Source organism: Procambarus clarkii, chromosome 61 (genome assembly GCF_040958095.1).
Source record: "Procambarus clarkii isolate CNS0578487 chromosome 61, FALCON_Pclarkii_2.0, whole genome shotgun sequence".
Classification (NCBI taxonomy): domain Eukaryota; kingdom Metazoa; phylum Arthropoda; class Malacostraca; order Decapoda; family Cambaridae; genus Procambarus; species Procambarus clarkii.
In genome coordinates this window covers 14,143,348-14,163,522 of record NC_091210.1, presented here as the reverse complement: position 1 = coordinate 14,163,522, position 20,175 = coordinate 14,143,348, and the positions used below count along the sequence as shown (strand labels likewise).

Below are 20,175 nucleotides of genomic sequence, written 5' to 3'. Positions count from 1 at the left end.
TCTTCTCTAACTACTGAAACCTAAAAATAGAAAGAAAAGTAAAAAAATAAGTTATCTAATATGTAAATGAAAATTAAAATATTAATTTATATATTTCTGTCAATTTCTCAATATCCTCAAAATATCAAAAGTGAAAAAGTACAGAAGTTGGCAACAAGAAAAGAGGCAGAACTACCTACCCAGGATGCAACCCAATAAAAAGTTACACACAGAGATCACACTAACGTGATGCACCAAATGAACAAATTCACAAGGGCCGTGACGAGGATTCGAACCTGCGTCCGGGAGCATCCCAGACGCTGCCTTAATCGGGTAGAACTCGGTAGAACCCCAGTAGAACTTCGGTTTCAACCCTTTTACCCTGTCGTAGCTCAGTCGATTAAGGCAGTGTCTGGGATGCTCCCGGACGCAGGTTCGTATCCTTGTCACGGCCCTTGTGGATTTGTCCAATAAAAAGTTGATTAACTCCTGGGTACCTACTTACTGCTAGGTGAACAGGGGCACTTAGGTGATAGAATACGCGCCTAACATATAGTAACTAAGCAAGCTTGCCTTGTATGCAAAGTGTTCGATATGAACTTAAGTTCAGGCATTGTTTTTTGTTGGTTCTAACCTGTCTCCAGTACGTCCAACCACTTGGACTGGACGGTAGAGCGACGGCCTCGCCTCCTGCAGATCGACGTTCAGGAAGGAGCAAATTCCTTAAAAAAATAGGATTTTGAATAAATTTGAATAAATTCCTAAAAAAAATCCAAAGGTAAGAACGAGAGGAAAGGTACAGAAGAGATGAGGTGTAATAATGAGGTTTAAGAAGGGAACGTAAGAAAAAAGAGAAAGAAACAAGAAAAAGAGAAAATGGGTTGTTAGGCTTATGTTAGATCACGTTTGTTAGAAAGGTTAGAGCATTTGAATATGAATTCACCTAGTTGTATTCACCTAGTTGTGTTTGCGGGGATTGAGCTTTGCTCTTTCGGCCCGCCTCTTAACTGTCAATCAACTGTTTTACTAACTACTTTTTTTTCACACTACACATCCCAGGAAGCAGCCTGCGACAGCTGACAAACTCCCAGGTACCTATTTACTGCTAGGTAAACAGGGGCATTCAGGGTGAAAGAAACTTTGCCCATTTGTTTCTGCCTGGTGCGGGAATCGAACCCGCGCCACAGAATTATGAGTCCTGCGTGCTATCCACCAGGCTACCAGGCCCCCTGGGAAAGGGAAGCCCCCTGGGTACTGTAAAAGGGGAAGAGTAAACAGCAACATAGCCAAGACTAAGGGTCATGTTGTGTGTCAGAGGATGATTAGAGTCCCTTACATGACAGAAGAAAGCATTGTTTGTCTGCAGACTTAACACTTCTTTTGTGTTCCTTAAGTCTGTCATAAAGTGTACTCACCGAAGTATTGGAGAGGACAAGGCGAACAGGAAATAGAGCAGACACCAGCAGCATTAGAAGCAGGAGGAGCAGTGTGAACTAGATTACCACGAAGTGTGTTAGTTTGTCGAAAGGCGAGCCTTATGTCAAGAGGACGAAAGGTATTAGTAAGAGTTTTGAGTTCAGATATGAAGGGAAGGCAGCGCACAGTGTAATAGTGTTGGAAACAGCTTTGCGATGATAGAAATTACGATTAGCGTGAGAATAGGCACAGTGGATAAAATGTAAGGACTAACCAAGACAAGAAAAAGATTTATAAATAAAGGCAGTTTGAAAATCAAGAAACTGAGGGTCGCTGATGCGTATAGTGCGCGGAAGTAGGGAGACGAGGACACTTTTCTTAACAGAAGGAAGATGGTAGGAAAAGTTCTTCTGTTTTTATCTTCCTCTAGAAATTTCCTTCTTCCTGCTCCGTACCTCTCTTGCCTTACTTAATGTCCGGACCTTCCTCGCTCCCGCACCATCTGGTCACCATTTGGTCCGGGAGACATCTCCCGTCACGCAGGGTGCAGTCGCGCCTCCACAGATCTCCAGTATCAGCTCTTGATACTGGTAATGGCTCAAAAGGGTCACCACTTACGAGCTATTCATGCCTGTGCCACCTTTTGGGTGGCTTAATCTTCATCTTAACACATTCACAAAGGAGACATCTCCCGTCATGCAGGGTGCATTCGCACCTCCACAGATCTTCAGTATCAGCTTTTGATACTGGTAATGGCTCAAAAGGGCCACCACTTACGGGCTATTCATGCCCGTGCCACCTTTTGGGTGGCTTAATCTTCATCAATCAATCAATCTCGCTCCCGACAGCACCGCTCTTGTGCCAGGTAAGTCCACTACGGGCTCACCATAGCCCGTGCTACTTGCCCCGCTCCTGTGCCAGGTAAGTCCACTACGGGCTCACCATAGCCCGTGCTACTTGGAACTTTTGGTTCCCATCACAATCGACTTGATAATGGTCCAGGACGCACCGAAACGTCGTCGTCGTCGTCTCCTCATCTTCTGGTGTGTGATTTAGTCATTATATGTAAAGTGCTTTGTATAGTGACTGTTGTGAGCCTCTTGTTGAATAACTTGTGATATAAAAAAATTATTGATATGTATTTGTGTACATGGATGTATATATATATGTACATGGATGTATATATATATATATATATATATGTACATGAGTATGTAACATTAACAATTGTGTAACTAGCTTCAAAAGACTATCACTTGCTTAGCTAAACGAACTATGTCGTTCAGTTCCTGAACCCATTATGTGCCTCTGTGCCCCTCTCCATCACCGCCCTCGGGATGGGCATGGGGGTGCATAAATAAAGAAATAATTCCTCTTTAAATCACATTTTTTTTTTTTTTTTTTGAGATATATACAAGAGTTGTTACATTCTTGTAGAGCCACTAGTACGCGTAGCGTTTCGGGCAAGTCCTTAATCCTATGGTCCCTGGAATACGATCCCCGCCGCGAAGAATCGTTTTTTCATCCAAGTATACATTTTACTGTTGCGTTAAACAGAGGCTACAGTTTTAAGGAATTGCGCCCAGTAAATCCTCCCCGGCCAGGATTCGAACCCATTTCACTTGGCTGTCAGACCTACCGCTTGTACAACCTACCATTTCGTTATATTCGACTACCTATGGCACTGGGGCGGGCTGGTGGGTGACAGACTGGTAGACTAATAAGGTTACGTCTGGGTTCACACTGTCAGCTGTGCAGGAAATAAAGCTGATATACTTTGCTATTAATAGTATCATGAGGAATTACTCCAAGTTATCCTCTATGCTCGACTTTGGAGGAAGGTTTGGAGTTTAATTGAAATATGTGTATGTACTCACCTAATTTACCTAATTGTGCTTGCGGGGGTTGAGCTTTGGCTCTTTGGTCCCGCCTCTCAACCGTCAATCAACTGGTGTACAGGTTCCTGAGCCTATTGGGCTCTATCATATCTACATTTGAAACTGTGTATGGAGTCAGCCTCCACCACATCACTTCCTAGTGCATTCCATTTATTAACTACTCTGACACTGAAAAAGTTCTTTCTAATGTCTCTGTGGCTCATTTGGGTACTCAGCTTCCACCTGTGTCCCCTTGTTCGCGTCCCTCCAGTGTTGAATAGTTCATCCTTGTTTACCCGGTCGATTCCCCTGAGGATTTTGTAGGTTGTGATCATGTCCCCCCTTACTCTTCTGTCTTCCAGTGTCGTAAGGTGCATTTCCCGCAGCCTTTCCTCATAACTCATGCCTCTTAGTTCTGGGACTAGTCTAGTAGCATACCTTTGGACTTTTTCCAGCTTCGTCTTGTGCTTGACAAGGTACGGGCTCCATGCTGGGGCCGCATGCTATAGGATTGGTCTTACATATGTGGTGTACAAGATTCTGAATGATTCCTTACACAGGTTCCTGAACGCCGTTCTGATGTTAGCCAGCCTCGCATATGCCGCAGACGTTATTCTCTTTATGTGGGCTTCAGGAGACAGGTTTGGTGTGATATCAACTCCTAGATCTTTCTCTCTGTCCGTTTCATTAAGTACTTCATCTCCTATTCTGTATCCTGTGTGTGTATGTGTGTGTGTGTGTGTGTGTGTGTGTGTGTGTGTGTGTGTGTGTGTGTGTGTGTGTGTGTGTGTGTGTGTGTGTGTGTGTGTGTGTGTGTGTGTGTGTGTGTGCATCATTATATAATGATGAAGGATGTAGCCTTCAATCTCAGTACATAGGTATGACGTCACCAAATGTCGTCGAGACGGTGAAATAGCCTCGGCTAACATCGTCTTTTATACGGTCATGGATGGTCGAGTGGTTAAAGCACCGTGTACACCAGTTGCATTGTTGCTCCTGGCTGTCCCGGGTTCGAGTCACAATTGAGGTGTGGAGTTTTCAGTCATATTATATATAAGAATTATGCATATACTGAATTATGAGAAACCATTACTGTTAAATATTTTACACAATTTTCCGCGCAATAATGTTGAGTGAAGAGCAGTGTGACTCAGGGACCTGTGGCAGCTCCTCGGACGTCAAGCTTGACACTGATCCCTGCTAGACTCCCCCGGTGTCCCCCGGTGTCCTCCGGAGTCCTCCGGCCTCACATTGTGCCTTGACAGCGCGCGTGATCCTTCACTGTCCCCGCCGGCCGGACTGCGTCTCCGTCATGCCTTGCCCAATCACTGCCACGAGACTCGATTGTGACATGGCCACGATTGATTGGTTGATTCGTGATATTTTGAGTCGTGACGTGACGAGATATGATTGGTTGAGCCTCTCCTGCTGGCTCCTCCCTTCCTGACACCCACCAACCCCCTTCAGTTACCTTCTGGCATCCGTACCGAGAGGAGCGCTGTTCAGACGTGAAGATAAGAAACGTTTGTTCCTGGATGGATCAGTAACTCAAATACCAAACATCTGTTGTGTTACGGATCCTCGAGCGCCATGAGTGACCTGGAGAGTGAGATCGGCAACAGCGCTGAGCTGCGGCAGCGTTCTTTGCCGACGGAGAGGTTCTTCCTGATGGGGAACCCCAATCTGATGGGTCTACCGTACTTCAGACACCATCAGGAGCTGGAGGAGGACCGCGCCTCGCTGCTGGACTCATCACAGTTCCTTGATGTCTCCGCCTGTGACTCTGACGAGACTGGAGTGAGTCTTGTTGATATTATGGGTTCTCTGTGTGTGTTCCTGATATTGAATTGTATTGGTTTTTTGCTCTCAGCTTCACTCTCTAACTCTCATTATTCTCACCCTCACTCGCACCTTAACCCTTTCCATCACTCTCACCCCTCACACTCTCACTCTCCATCACTCTGTGACTCTCCCTGGGGGCCACAGTCAGGGCTGGAGCTGGTCCAGCGACCCTCTACACGCTACGGGACCTGGAAGTGTGTGGATGAGGGCCTCACGCTCACGTGGAGGGACCTTAGCGTGTACATCCCACAGAAGAAGACCTGGTTCAGGAGCAGTGCCAAGAACAAGGCCTTCAAGCGTGTCCTCAATAACGGTGAGAGAGAGAGAGAGAGAGAGAGAGAGAGAGAGAGAGAGAGAGAGAGAGAGAGAGAGAGAGAGAGAGAGAGAGAGAGAGAGAGAGAGAGAGAGAGAGAGAGAGAGAGAGAGAGAGAGAGAGAGAGAGAGAGAGAGAGAGAGAGAGAGTGTGAGAGAGAGAGAGAGAGAGAGAGAGAGAGAGAGAGAGAGAGAGAGAGAGAGAGAGAGAGAGAGAGAGAGAGAGAGAGAGAGAGAGAGAGAGACAGGGAGACAGGGAGACAGGGAGACAGGGAGACAGAGAGACAGAGAGACAGAGACAGGAGGGTAGAAATAGCTTAAGCTACTCTATCCCTTTGAGACGTATTTTATTGTCTCAATAAATGTACTTGAAATTGAGAGAGAGAGAGAAAGAGTTACAAATTGATTGTACACTATATATTTATTAAAGAAACAAAAATCAATGACTATATATCTATTTCATCCTGCTGGAAATAGTGAATCTTAAACACATAAATGAGTTATATATTAAACATCTCATACGCTTAACAATTGAATAGCTGACGATAGAAACATTCGCAAAATAGGTTTTAGTAGCTGAAACGTATGTAAATATTTGTATGGTCGTCAATCGCAAAAAAAGGTAATGGCTGTCTCCATTGTTTTGATAGTTTCCGGAGCTGTTCGACCTGGTAGTTTGGTTGCGTTAATGGGAGCCAGGTATGTCACTTGTGGTTTGTATTCTCCGGTAGTTTTCCTTCAGTATACAACTTCCAGTATGTATTTTCCTCCAGTATACACCTTCCAGTATGTATTTTCCTCGAGTATACAGCTTCCAGTATGTATTTTCCTTCAGTATACAGCTTCCAGTATGTATTTTCCTCCAGTATACAGCTTCCAGTATGTATTTTCCTTCAGTATACACCTTCCAGTATGTATTTTCCTCCAGTATACACCTTCCAGTATGTATTTTCCTCGAGTATACAGCATTCAGTAGGTATTTATTCAGTATATATAATATCTATATCCAGCTTGACATGGCCACAGGTGACTACTTTCTCTCTCTCGTTATAGCTACATATAACGAGAGGGAAGTAGCGGCCACATACCCGTAGTGGCAAATATGTACCCTCTTCCATATCTTCTTTGTGTTCCCGCTTACATATTGTGGTGTACCCACATATACTCACACGTATCTACACGTATCCGTGAGTGTATCCACATATTCTCGCACGTATCTACACGTACCCACATGAAGCCACACACGTATACCCGCAGCGGAGCGGGCAAGTCCACCCTGATGAACGCCCTGGCTCACCGGACAGCGGCGGAGGTGGTGGTTGACGGAGAGATCCTAGTGAACGGACGCCGTTCCGGTCGAAGCATGAACGCCATCTCGGGCTACGTTCACCAAGATGACATCTTCGTGGGGTCCCTGAGCGTCAAGGAGCATCTTACGTTCATGGTGAGTAACGGGGATTGAAAGCAAATATTGAGAGGAACGAGTCTATTCCCTCTGGGAGATGATTTACATATATCATGGTGAGTCAGGAAGTTGGTGGAGTATTTACCTATCCTAACAATTCTCACCTATCAGTGATTATCGGGAGGTGAGATCTAGCTCTGCATGCCCCGCCTACCAGCCTTGTTGCACCTATTGCGTTATAATTGAACTATTCTGTTGTTAGAATTTACTGTTGAATCTGGCTTGAAAGTTGTGGAAGGAGGTGGCTTCCATAGCTTCCGCTTTCAGTGTTGACTACTGAAAACTACTTTCAGTTTGTTAACTACCCGTGTAGCGTACTTGCGTGGTTGTTAAATGGTGCTGGTGGTGGGTCCTCGTTGAGCGGATTGGTGGTTGAATGTTTTCCAATTATAAATTATTAGAATTGATTCTTATTTTCAACTAATAATGATTAATAATTACTGTTACTAGTAATGTTAGTACAACTGCTATTAGTAATGCTAGTACAACTGCTACTAACGAAAACAACGACATAAATAATAACGTTAACAGGAGTACCAACCTGACAGGCTCGTCTCCGGATGGACTCGAGGACGTCCCCATCTGACCGGACGAGTCGGGTTCGAGAGCTGATGAAGGAACTTGGACTGACCAAGGTCCAGAACTCCCGGATAGGCGTCCCTGGCATGAACAAGTCCCTATCCGGAGGCGAACGCAAGCGACTAGCCTTTGCCACCGAGGTAAACAAAGAATAGAGATGGTTATAGAGCACCATTTATGGGTTAACTGATTTATAATTGCAAAATAACTCATTTTGTATTCGTTATTCAATTACCCGCGTCCCTCTTCCGGTCCGGTTCCGACAGATCCTGACCGACCCTCCGCTTCTCTTCTGCGACGAACCAACCACCGGACTCGACTCCTTTAATGCCAAGAAGTTAGTGCGGATGATGAGGGAGATGGCGGCTCGGGGCAAGACTATCCTGTGCACTATCCACCAGCCATCCACCGAAGTCTTCCTCATGTTTGATAAACTCTTGGTGCTGGCGGAGGGACGTCTGGCGTACATGGGGTCGTCTTCTGGTGCTCTGGAGTTCTTAGATGGGTGAGGGGGAGCTTTGCTTCCGTGTGTATTTACTATTTGTGTATGTAGAATCGAGCTTTTGGTTCTTGGACCCCGTCTTTCTAGCCAATCTATTTTCCTCTATTATGTCTACTACATGTATTTTCTAACACACACACACACACACACACACACACACACACACACACACACACACACACACACACACACGTGTGTACGGATTCTCACTTAGTTTCTAACATAGTTGTGTTTACCAAGTCTAGCAATAGCTCCCTGGCCCCGCCTTTCCTTGCATCACTGTCCTCTCTGCATTCAGGCAATCATCTTTGTTTTGGCTTTGTCTTTCTCATAGTCTTTTCAAAACTGTTTCAAGCATAGAAGCCAAAAGGGATTCTACAGTTTCAATTATTCTTCTGTTCCTATGTTTGTATTTCTGGACAGAAAGATTATCTCAAAACTACTTTGATATTTAGGTAAGAAAGAGAGGGATGGGAACCCCTTCTCGGAGGATGGGGTTCCATCCTAACTAGAAGGAGGAGGAATCCTTCTATGAGAATAGGGGTTGGGGGAGATACCTCTCTAGGAGGATTGAGGGAGGAGAGAATACCCTTGAGTGTATAAGTGTTGTAGAACCCCCTTAAGTAGGTATGGGGGAGAGAATCCCCAGAACTTGAATGATTTGTGTCTCTTCTGACCTTGTCTCCCCCTGACCTTGCCTCCCCCTGACCTCAGTCTGGGTCACAAGTGTCCAGCGACCTTCAACCCCGCCGACTTCTACATTCACACCCTCGCTGTCCAGCCGGGTCACGAACTGAGGTCACGGGACAGGATTAAGCGAATCTGTGACAACTTCGCCGTGTCCGCCTACGCCAAGGACATGGACCTCATCATCCAGTACCAGGATAATATGGGCCTGCAGAACCGGGATAGAGAGGTGAGATATCCAAGGTCATTGATCTTGACTACTCAACGGATATGTAGGAGCATACTCATGCTGTTGAGCCTACAGTAAGATGGAACAGTAGTCACCGTAACGGGGATGGAATAACGGGTTACTGTAACGGGAGTGAAACAGTTGAAGTCTAGGTGGCGAAGTTGAAACACATCAACACGTGGACATATGTGCTTATATATGTAACTGTTTATTCATTTGTTTCTGTAAAGGTGTGTGTGTGTGTGTGTGTGTGTGTGTGTGTGTGTGTGTGTGAGTGTGTGTGTGTGTGTGTGTGTGTGTGTGTGTGTGTGTGTGTGTGTGTGTGTGTGTGTGTGTGTGTGTATTCATCTAGTTGCGCTTGCAGGGGTTGAGCTCTGGCTCTTTGGTCCCGCCTCTCAACTATCAATCAACTAGTGTGCAGATTATTGAGGCTACTGGGCTCTATCATATCTAAACTAATATAAACCGTGTGTGTGTGTGTGTGTGTGTGTGTGTGTGTGTGTGTGTGTGTGTGTGTGTGTGTGTGTGTGTGTGTGTGTGTGTGTGTGTGTGTGTGTGTGTGTGTGTGTGTGTGTGTGTGTGTGTGTGTGTGTGATCACCAGTAACCCTGTGCTTCCCTTTACAGAAACTCTCCTACAGCAGCGCCTTCGCCATCTCCAGCACCAGCTCCAGCACGGTGAGAGAGAGAGAGAGAGAGAGAGAGAGAGAGAGAGAGAGAGAGAGAAAGAGAGAGAGAGAGAGAGAGAGAGAGAGAGAGAGAGAGAGAGAGAGAGAGAGAGAGAGAGAGAGAAAGAGAGAGAGAGGTTGGGGTGGAGAGAGAGGTTGGGGTGGAGAGAGAAAGTAGTCAGCAATGGAAAATTAATAATAATAATAATAATAATAATAATAATAATAATAATAATAATAATAATAATAATAATAATATTTTTACTATTAACTTTAATAGTGCACTGGCTTTTGGAAGTCAGAACTGCGCTTCCTGTGAACAGTTACTAACACACCTGTCTCTTCTCTCCAGGAATCTGTCCTCAGCATTATGAAAAATGTTCCGTAAGTACATAAATGTTCCGTAGGTACAAAAATGTTACGTAGGTACAAAAATGTTCCGTAAGTACATAAATGTTCCGTAGGTACAAAAATGTTACGTAGGTACAAAAATGTTCCATACGTACAAAAATGTTCCGTAAGTACAAAAATGTTCCGTACGTACAAAAATGTTCCATACGTACAAAAATGTTCCGTAAGTACAAAAATGTTCCGTAAGTATAAAAATGTTCCGTAAGTACAAAAATGTTCCGTAAGTACAAAAATGTTCCGTAAGTATAAAAATGTTCCGTAAGTACAAAAATGTTCCGTAAGTACAAAAATGTTCCGTAAGTACAAAAATGTTCCGTAAGTACAAAAATGTTCCGTAGGTACAAAAATGTTCCGTAAGTACAAAAATGTTCCGTAGGTACAAAAATGTTCCGTAAGTACAAAAATGTTCCATACGTACTAAAATGTTCCGTAAGTACAAAAATGTTCCGTAAGTACAAAAATGTTCCGTAAGTACAAAAATGTTCCGTACGTACAAAAATGTTCCGTAAGTACAAAAATGTTCCGTAAGTACAAAAATGTTCCGTAAGTACAAAAATGTTCCGTAAGTATAAAAATGTTCCGTAGGTACAAAAATGTTCCGTAAGTATAAAAATGTTCCGTAGGTACAAAAATGTTCTTTAATAATGAACTATGACAATGTTATATAATTTAATCTGTTATACGATAATTAAGTTAATTTAAACAAATACAAACAAGCAACAATAAAAATAATATAAATAAATAAATACGCTATTTGGAACTTTTAATGTTAATTTTAATTCGAAACCTTTATATCTTTTAATGATCATGGCGGCGTTGTTTATATATATTAAACAGCTTATGAGCACAGTGAAAATGTTTTACAACAACAATAACTTTGGGTTGTGAGGTTTCCAATCTTGTAAACTCTTTGATAGATGTAAACCAAGCCGCTATGGTTAAGGAAAGATGAAGAGGTTTCACCAGTGGCTGCCTAAAGGCTTGGTGAATCCTGTTATGAATTGGTGTGTCAACAAATCCACAAGGGCCGTGACGAGGATTCTAACCTACGTCTGAGAGGATCCCAGACGCTGCCTTAATCGACTGAGCTACGACATGGTTAAAAGAATTGCAACCAGAATTCTGTGTGTAATATTGTGATTTCTGTGTAATTGGTGTGTTTTTTCCTTGGCGTTCTTGCAGCCGGCTGCCCGGCTGGTGGATTCAGCTGTACTGGCTCACCTGGCGCTCGTTCGTGGATTCATACAGGAATCCGGATGTACATGGGATCAGGATATTGCAGAAGATTGTGAGTATTGACAAGTTTAGGGACATGAGTGATGCACTCATTATGTAAATATCACACTAATCTTTCATATTATACTAATACCACACTAATCCTCCCATATTATACCATTATTATATGTTCACTAATCTGCGACAAGCCAATCTCCAATCCAGTGTAATCCCTCTCACTATATCACTTGTATAGAAGTGGTAGAGTGGGGGAGGGAGGGAATTATCAAGGGAAAGTGTCAAGTCATTACAACTATATAGCACTTTGAAGGGGTCAGGATAAGGATTTGGGATGGGACGGATGGAAGGAATGGTGCCCCAACCTCTTGGACGGTCGGGGATTGAACGACGACCTGCATGATGCGAGACCGTCGCTCTACCGTCCAGCCCCAAGTGGTTGGACAGGTAGAGTGAGGGAGTGGTTCTGCTGTTTGGCTCGCTAATTCCACCATTACGAACAAATCCACAAGGGCCGTGACGAGGATTCGAACCTGCGTCCGAGAGCATCCCAGACGCTGCCTTAGTCCGTTAGTCCTTATCACGCGTGACAACACCTTGTGCTGTAATTCCCGTTATTGGCGTTTTCTCACACACCTCCGCTTCTGTTCTTTAGAGTTTATAATCCCCTACCAACCTCAATAGTCACCTTGATCATCAACTATCACCGGTATTTGTAATGTTTTGTCAGTAATCCTGACAGATGACCACTACCCATCCTCCTCACTACCACCACCACCACCACCACCACCACTACTCACCACCACCACCATCAGTACCGCTACTCATCACCACCACCACTACCACCACCACCACCACCACCACCACCACCACCACCACTACTCACCACCACCACCATCAGTACCGCTACTCATCACCACCACCACTACCACCACCACCACCACCACCACCACCACCACTACCACCACCACTCCCCCTCCTACCCACCAGCTGATGGCCGTGTTAATAGGAGCGTGCTACACGGGCGTGATGCTGAACCAAGCGGGCGTGCAGGACATAGAGGGGGTGCTGTTCATCTTCATCACCGAGAACACGTTCCCTTCCGTCTACGGCGTCCTCAACACCTTCCCGCAGGAGCTGCCGCTCTTCCTCAGGGAGTACAAGAACGGCATCTACCGCTGCGACGCTTATTACGTCTCCAAGATGCTGGCTATGGTTAGTGGCCTGAATGTTGTGGCAACGGTGTAGTTTGGTTGTGTGGAGAGAGATGTAAGGTGACGGAATGTTGTGGCAACGGTGTAGTTTGGTTGTGTGGAGAGAGATGTAAGGTGACTGAATGTTGTGGCAACGGTGTAGTTTGGTTGTGTGGAGAGAGATGTAAGGTGACGGAATGTTGTAGCAACGGTGTAGTTTGGTTGTGTGGAGAGAGATGTAAGGTGACTGAATGTTGTGGCAACGGTGTAGTTTGGTTGTGTGGAGAGAGATGTAAGGTGACGGAATGTTGTAGCAACGGTGTAGTTTTGTCTTGTGTTGAGAGAGAGATATAGGTAGGGCGACTGAATGTTGTAGGAACGTTGTAGTTTCACCTTGTGTTGAGAGGTTAGGTGACTGAATGTTGTAGGAACGTTGTAGTTTCGCCTTGTGTTGAGAGGTTAGGTGACTGAATGTTGTGGGAACGTTGTAGTTTCGTCGTGTGTGAAGAGAGAGGTTAGGTGACTGAATGTTGTAGGAACGTTGTAGTTTCGCCTTGTGTTGAGAGGTTAGGTGACTGAATGTTGTGGGAACGTTGTAGTTTCGTCGTGTGTGAAGAGAGAGGTTAGGTGACTGAATGTTGTAGGAACGTTGTAGTTTCGTCGTGTGTGGAGAGAGAGATTGGGTGACTGAATGTTGTAGAAACGTTGTAGTTTCGTCGTGTGTGGATTGATGATTGATTGATGAAGATTAAGCCACCCAAGAGGTGGCACGGGCATGAATAGCCCGTAAGTGGTGGCCCTTTTGAGCCATTACCAGTATCAAAAGATGATACTGGAGATCTGTGGAGGCGCAACTGCACCCTGCGTGACGGGAGATGTCTCCCGGACCAAATGGTGACTAAATGGTGCGTGTGTGGAGAGAGATATAGGTTGATATAGGATATACAACCTTATGTGTTAGCTAAAATTACACTTTTGCTTTATTCAAAACCATCATAACGCGAGTTTTCATGTATTCAAACTAAAATAATACAAGTTTTCATGTATTCAAACTAAAATAATACTAGTTTTCTTGTGTTCAAACTAAAATAATTCAAGTTTCATGTGTCCAAACTAAAATAATACAAGTTTTCATGTGTTCAAACTAAAATAATTCAAGTTTCATGTGTTCAAACTAAAATAATTCAAGTTTCATGTGTTCAAACTAAAATAATACAAGTTTTCATGTGTTCAAACTAAAATAATTCAAGTTTCATGTGTTCAAACTAAAATAATACAAGTTTTCATGTGTTCAAACTAAAATAATTCAAGTTTCATGTGTTCAAACTAAAATAATACAAGTTTTCATGTGTTCAAACTAAAATAATTCAAGTTTCATGTGTTCAAACTAAAATAATACAAGTTTTCATGTGTTCAAACTAAAATAATTCAAGTTTCATGTGTTCAAACTAAAATAATACAAGTTCTCATGTGTTCAAACTAAAATAATTCAAGTTTCATGTGTTCAAACTAAAATAATACAAGTTTTCATGTGTTCAAACTAAAATAATTCAAGTTTTCTGTGTTCAAACTAAAATAATTCAAGTTTCATGTGTTCAAACTAAAATAATACAAGTTTTCATGTGTTCAAACTAAAATAATTCAAGTTTCATGTGTTCAAACTAAAATAATACAAGTTTTCATGTGTTCAAACTAAAATAATTCAAGTTTTCTGTGTTCAAACTAAAATAATACAAGTTTCATGTATTCAAACCCCCAAATAAAGAGTTGCAAGGCCGCTGGCTGCAACACGCCTCAATCTCTACTTGCAACCATGATCAATGTTTCACTAACGTTCATCGTTCATCCTCAATCACATTCTACAACAAACAGAATTCGGACTATCACGGTCCATTCACATCGCGACCCCGCTGCCCATTTGTTTTGACGTGTTCAATTGAACTGTTGTTGGTGTGGACAGGTTCCAGGGTTCGTGGTGGATCCTGTTATCTTCGTGACTGTCTGTTACTGGATCGTCGGCCTCCAGCATCACGCCTACCAGTTCTTTATGACTGTTCTGATTGTTATCTTCACTGCTAATACTGCCTCTGCTTGTGGTGAGTACTGGTGGTGGTGGTAAGTACTGGTGGTGGTGGTGAGTACTGGTGGTGGTTACTGGTGGTGGTGGGGGTGAGTACTGGTGGTGGTTACTGGTGGTGGTGGGGGTGAGTACTGGTGGTGGTGGTGGTTAGTACTGGTGGCGAGTACTGGTGGTGGTGGTGGTGAGTACTGGTGGTGGTTACTGGTGGTGGTGGGGGTGAGTACTGGTGGTGGTTACTGGTGGTGGTGGGGGTGAGTACTGGTGGTGGTGGTGGTTAGTACTGGTGGCGAGTACTGGTGGTGGTGGTGGTGAGTACTGGTGGTGGTGGTGAGTACTGGTGGTGGTGGTGAGTACTGGCGGTGGTGGTGGTGGTGGTGGTGAGTACTGGCGGTGGTGGTGGTGGTGGTGGTGGTGGTGGTTAGTACTGGTGGTGGTGGTGGTTAGTACTAGCGATGGTGGTAGTTCAGAAAAGTCAAACATGCTGATCACTTCAACATGTCAGACATGAAGTCTATAGATCATTTCATCATGTCAGACGTGCTACCAATCAACACACCAACGCTGAAGGCTTCGACAGGTAAATCCTCTTCACTTTTGAGACCCTTTGGTTCTCCTGCGATAACAGACCTGACATTAGTTCCATTACTTCATAACATATACCATCTACATCTATAATATTATTATTATTATTATTATTATTATTATTATTATTATTATTTTCACTGATATTATTCTTCTCGACCACGCATGTAGGAGCGATGTTTTCTGCTATGTTTGACAGCATCCCTTACATCATGGTCCTACTCATCCCGTTTGATATGATGCTTCTCATCTCCGGTGGACTCTTCATTAACCTGGCGTAGGTATTAAAGATGCTGTGTGAGTAGTTGAGATGTTGTAGCTGCGATGTTGTGTGGGTATCTGGGATGTTGTGTTGGTACCTGGGATGTTGTGTGGGTACCTGGGATGTTGTGTTGGTACCTGGGATGTTGTGTGGGTACCTGGGATGTTGTGTTGGTACCTGGGATGTTGTGTGGGTACCTGGGATGTTGTGTTGGTACCTGGGATGTTGTGTTGGTACCTGGGATGTTGTGTGGGGTACCTGGGATGTTGTGTTGGTACCTGTGATGTTGTGTGGGTACCTGGGGATGTTGTGTGGGTACCTGGGATGTTGTGTGGGGTACCTGGGGATGTTGTGTGGGTACCTGGGATGTTGTGTGGGTACCTGGGGATGTTGTGTGGGTACCTGTGATGTTGTGTTGGTACCTGAGATGTGTGGGTACCTGGGATGTTGTGTGGGTACCTGGAATGTTGTGTACCCTCCAGAAGCTGAAAAAGCTTTAATAACCCTACAGAGGTTGATAGATCTTAATAACCCTCTAGAGGCTATTAGGCCTTAACAACCCTGCAGAGGTTCATAGGCCTTAATAATCTTCCAGAGGCTGATAGGCCTTAATTACTCTCACGAGGTTGCTATAGGCCTTAATAAGCCAAGTAACAAGCCAACCATTGGCAGATTCATGACATTATTTTTTGCTTACTTTTCTATTAGGTCTATGTTATCTCTATAGGCCAATATAACCCCCCCCCCCTTTGCCCACAGGTCTTTGCCCTGGTACATAGGATGGGTCAAGTATCTATCCTGGTTCATGTGGAGTAACGAGGCCCTTACAGTGACTCAGTGGATAGGTGTACAGAATATAAGTGAGTTGAACCTTGGATCGGGTCTTTTTCTTCACCAAGGGATAGGGTCTTTTTGTTCACCAGTGATGGGGGTCTTTTTGTTCATGCCTAATTTCCTAACTTTGAACCTAATATATAAATTTGACCCTAATATCTAACTTTTAACCTAGTATCTAACTATGAACCTAATATCTAACTTTTGAACCAAAAATTTTATTTTAAACTTAATATCTAACTTTGAATGTAATATCTAACTTTGAATGTAGTATTTAACTTTGAATCTAATATCTAACTTTGAACCTAATATCTAACTATGAACCTGGCTAATTACTTTAAACCAAATTTCTAACTATGAACCTGGTTCCTAACTATGAATCTAATCTCTAAATTTGAACCTGAATTCTAACTTTTAACCTAACACCTAACTGTAAACATAACCACTAATATATTCACATGACCTTTGACCCCTAACAGCATGTGAGACTCCTCCGGACGTGCCCTGCTTGACTACAGGAGACGAGGTCATCTCCAAGTACACCTTCAGGAGCTGGCACCTGCCCTTTGACCTTTGCATGATGACCACTCTATACGTCGGTTTCCATATCATAGGTTTCTGTGGCCTGTACCTCAGGGCTAGGAGGAAGTAGAGTTTGAAGAATTCAAAATAGGAAGTAGAAGTAGAAAGGAAGTAGAGATGGAAGTACTGTTAATAGACGGAAGAGAAGGTAATAGATGGAGAATATAATAGAAGAGAAGGTCATCAATGCAACTAAAGATTCTAGATAGAATAGAAGATAATAGATACAAGATAATATATATAATATAATAGATATAAGATAATAGATAGAAAATAATATATAGAAAATAATATATAGAAGACAATAGATATAATATAATAGATAGAAGATAATAGATGAAATAGAAGATAATAGATAGAAGATAATACTAACTTCTTTTACTGGAAAGGGAGACACATTTTTGTAACTAGACCTATCAGCAATATCTCTTGTTTCTTAAATTAAGAAAGAAAACATTTGATTCAGGTCATGCCTAATATATATATATATATATATATATATATATATATATATATATATATATATATATATATATATATATATATATATATATATATATATATATATATATATATATAATTAATAAGGTTACAATAAGCAAATTTCATTAATAATCAACTTTTTATTGTTTTCAAACATTCTAATATATGTATTTCCTTTTAGCCGAAATTAACTTAACAACCTTTGAATAAATAAAATAGATCGAATATTTTTTTCAGTATTTCTAAACATCAGTGAAAACTGGAGAGTTATTAACACAAGTTATTAATCATATTTGTCAATACTGTGTTATTTATACAATAAATTATGTGTTAGTGAATCGAACGAGGTTATTTCTCATGCCAGTTTGACGGTAAAGAGTTCAGCATATCTATATTTCTATAAACTCTCTATATCTATATTTCTATAAACTCTCTATATCTATATTTCTATAAGCTCTCTATATCTATATTTCTATAAACTCTCTATATCTACATTTCTATAAGGTCTCTATATCTATATTTCTATAAACTCTCTATATCTATATTTCTATAAGCTCTCTATATCTATATTTCTATAAACTCTCTATATCTATATTTCTATAAACTCTCTATATCTATATTTCTATATCCTATATCTATATTTCTATATACTATTTGTACCTATATTTCTATAAACTGTGTATATGTGTAACTATGTACATACATAAAAGTTGATCAAACTCCTGGAATTTTCCGCACTTCGGGGAATTGACTCAAACAGTTATTCCTTACCAACACACACACACACATGCTACGACCCCTCAGAGTAAGTGACATCTGTAGCAGGTGTACACAGTCGCTCTACAGGTGTGTTCATGGTCATCGTGCAGACCAAGGCAGTACTGTACAACCCAGAACCCCACGCATGTTAGGTCCACGGAGAGAGAGAGAGAGAGAGAGAGAGAGAGAGAGAGAGAGAGAGAGAGAGAGAGAGAGAGAGAGAGAGAGAGAGAGAGAGAGAGAGAGAGAGAGAGAGAGAGAGAGAGAGAGAGAGAGAGAGAGAGAGAGAGAGAGAGAGAGAGAGAGAGAGAGAGAGAGAGAGAGAGAGAGAGAGACAGAGCCATAAAGAGCACGAGGATGGGCGTCAAAGGCACAGCCTGAACACATCCTCCAAACAGTACTATGCTTACCATTGCCTCGCACTCGCCCTTTACCGTCAAGCTGTCAGGACAAGCTGTCAGGACAAGCTGTCAGGACAAGCTGTCAGGACAAGCTGTCAGGACAAGCTGTCAGGACAAGCTGTCAGGACAAGAGACAGAGACATCCCTAATCGACAATTCCGTCATCAGCAAGCCAGTCTTTATCTTCCCTCAATAACTCCATTTTCTGTGATGAGATATTTCATCCCATTTTCAATGAATATTTCTGAATAAAAGATCACTTTCAAGAATGAAAGTGCAGAAAGAGTTTTTGGAAAGGTCATACAGAACCTCTTATTTTACTTCCAGCTAATCATCAACTGACACTATGACAAACTTCAGAAAGATCCATGTATGAAAAGCCAGGAAATAGCATAATTTTTTTTTTGATATATAGAAGAGTTGTTACATTCTTGTAGAGCCACTAGTACGCGTAGCGTTTCGAGCAAGTCCTTAATCCTATGGTCCCTGGAATACGATCCCCTGCCGCGAAGAATCGTTTTTCATCCAAGTACACATTTTACTGTTGCGTTAAACAGAGGCTACAGTTAAGGATTTGCGCCCAGTAAATCCTCCCCGGCCAGGATACGAACCCATGACATAGCGCTCGCGGAACGCCAGGCGAGTGTCTTACCACTACACCACGGAGACTGTAAATATAATATACACACCTGTATTTATCTATATCATTCCCAAATAAATGATAAAAAACTTATCTGTTGCTTAATTATTCCCTATTGTTATCCATTTATACATTTCAAGCAAATAACTTATATAAACTGCAGGAGACTCATGCATTCTCTCTTCACCTAGCTATAGAATGGCTTATTCGTTCAAATACTCGTAGTAGAGACTAATTTAAATGCATGAAGATTGTCTAAGCTCCTAGCTTACATATTTTCCCCATTCCTAGAATGCAAAGATCATTACTCATCGTCCTGTTGAAGTCTCCAACCTAGTTCCCCATATCGTACATATATTTGTAAATATATAATTTTCGTTCAGTTTATATATATATATATATATATATATATATATATATATATATATATATATATATATATATATATATATATATATATATATATATACATATGTTGTACCTTGTAGCCAGAATGCAGTACTTGGCCTACTATGCAAGGCCTGATTTGCCTAATAAGCCAAGTTTTCCTGAATTTATATATTTTTCTATTTTTTTTTTCTTATGAAATGATAAAGCTATCCATTTCATTATGTACGAGTTAATTTTTTTTAAATTTAAGTTAAAACTAACGAAGATATATGACCGAACCTAACCAACCCTACCTAACCTAATATAACCTACTTTAACCTAACCTAAACTAACACAACTAAGTAAATAATTTATGTTCTTAATAGAAGCATCAAGAAATATGGGCCAATAGGCCCTTTGCAGTTACTTCCATTCTTCCCTTTAATTTACCCAATTTATACCCATTGAACCGTGTTCTGTCTTGTGTTGAAAGTTTTGTTCACCTCAGCCAAAACTGTTGTAACATATCACCTCACCCAAATGCAGGTATATAAGATGAAAGCTGTTTAAATGATAGCATAGTAGAACTCTGTTTAGTGTTTGCAGGTTATAGTTGTGTGTGTGTAAACTAAAGTCTTTGAAAATGTAATAAGTTATTACGAAACGCGTTCAAGTGTCGCGTCAGACTAAAAATAAAAATGAATTTTGGAGAATTGGTTTTTCAATTACCATCGACAGTGAAAAGAAACATAAGAAATATTGAGAAAATTCGTGTTAGAATTATTAATCTTA

The 20,175-nt window shown here is 42.0% G+C and overlaps 1 protein-coding gene across 1 annotated transcript; it reads left to right on the top strand.

Moving 5' to 3' along the window:
* Positions 1-4,816: 4,816 nt before the first annotated feature.
* On the top strand, positions 4,817-17,139 carry LOC123774303 (protein scarlet). The gene is made up of 14 exons (XM_069307722.1): positions 4,817-5,069; positions 5,259-5,427; positions 6,077-6,125; positions 6,684-6,870; positions 7,440-7,610; positions 7,737-7,975; positions 8,687-8,884; positions 9,891-9,938; positions 11,148-11,253; positions 12,189-12,413; positions 14,352-14,487; positions 15,225-15,330; positions 16,075-16,175; positions 16,629-17,139. The coding sequence occupies exons 1-14, from the start codon at positions 4,863-4,865 to the stop codon at positions 16,799-16,801; spliced, it is 2,115 nt and encodes a 704-aa protein (XP_069163823.1). The 5' UTR covers positions 4,817-4,862; the 3' UTR covers positions 16,802-17,139.
* Positions 17,140-20,175: the final 3,036 nt, after the last annotated feature.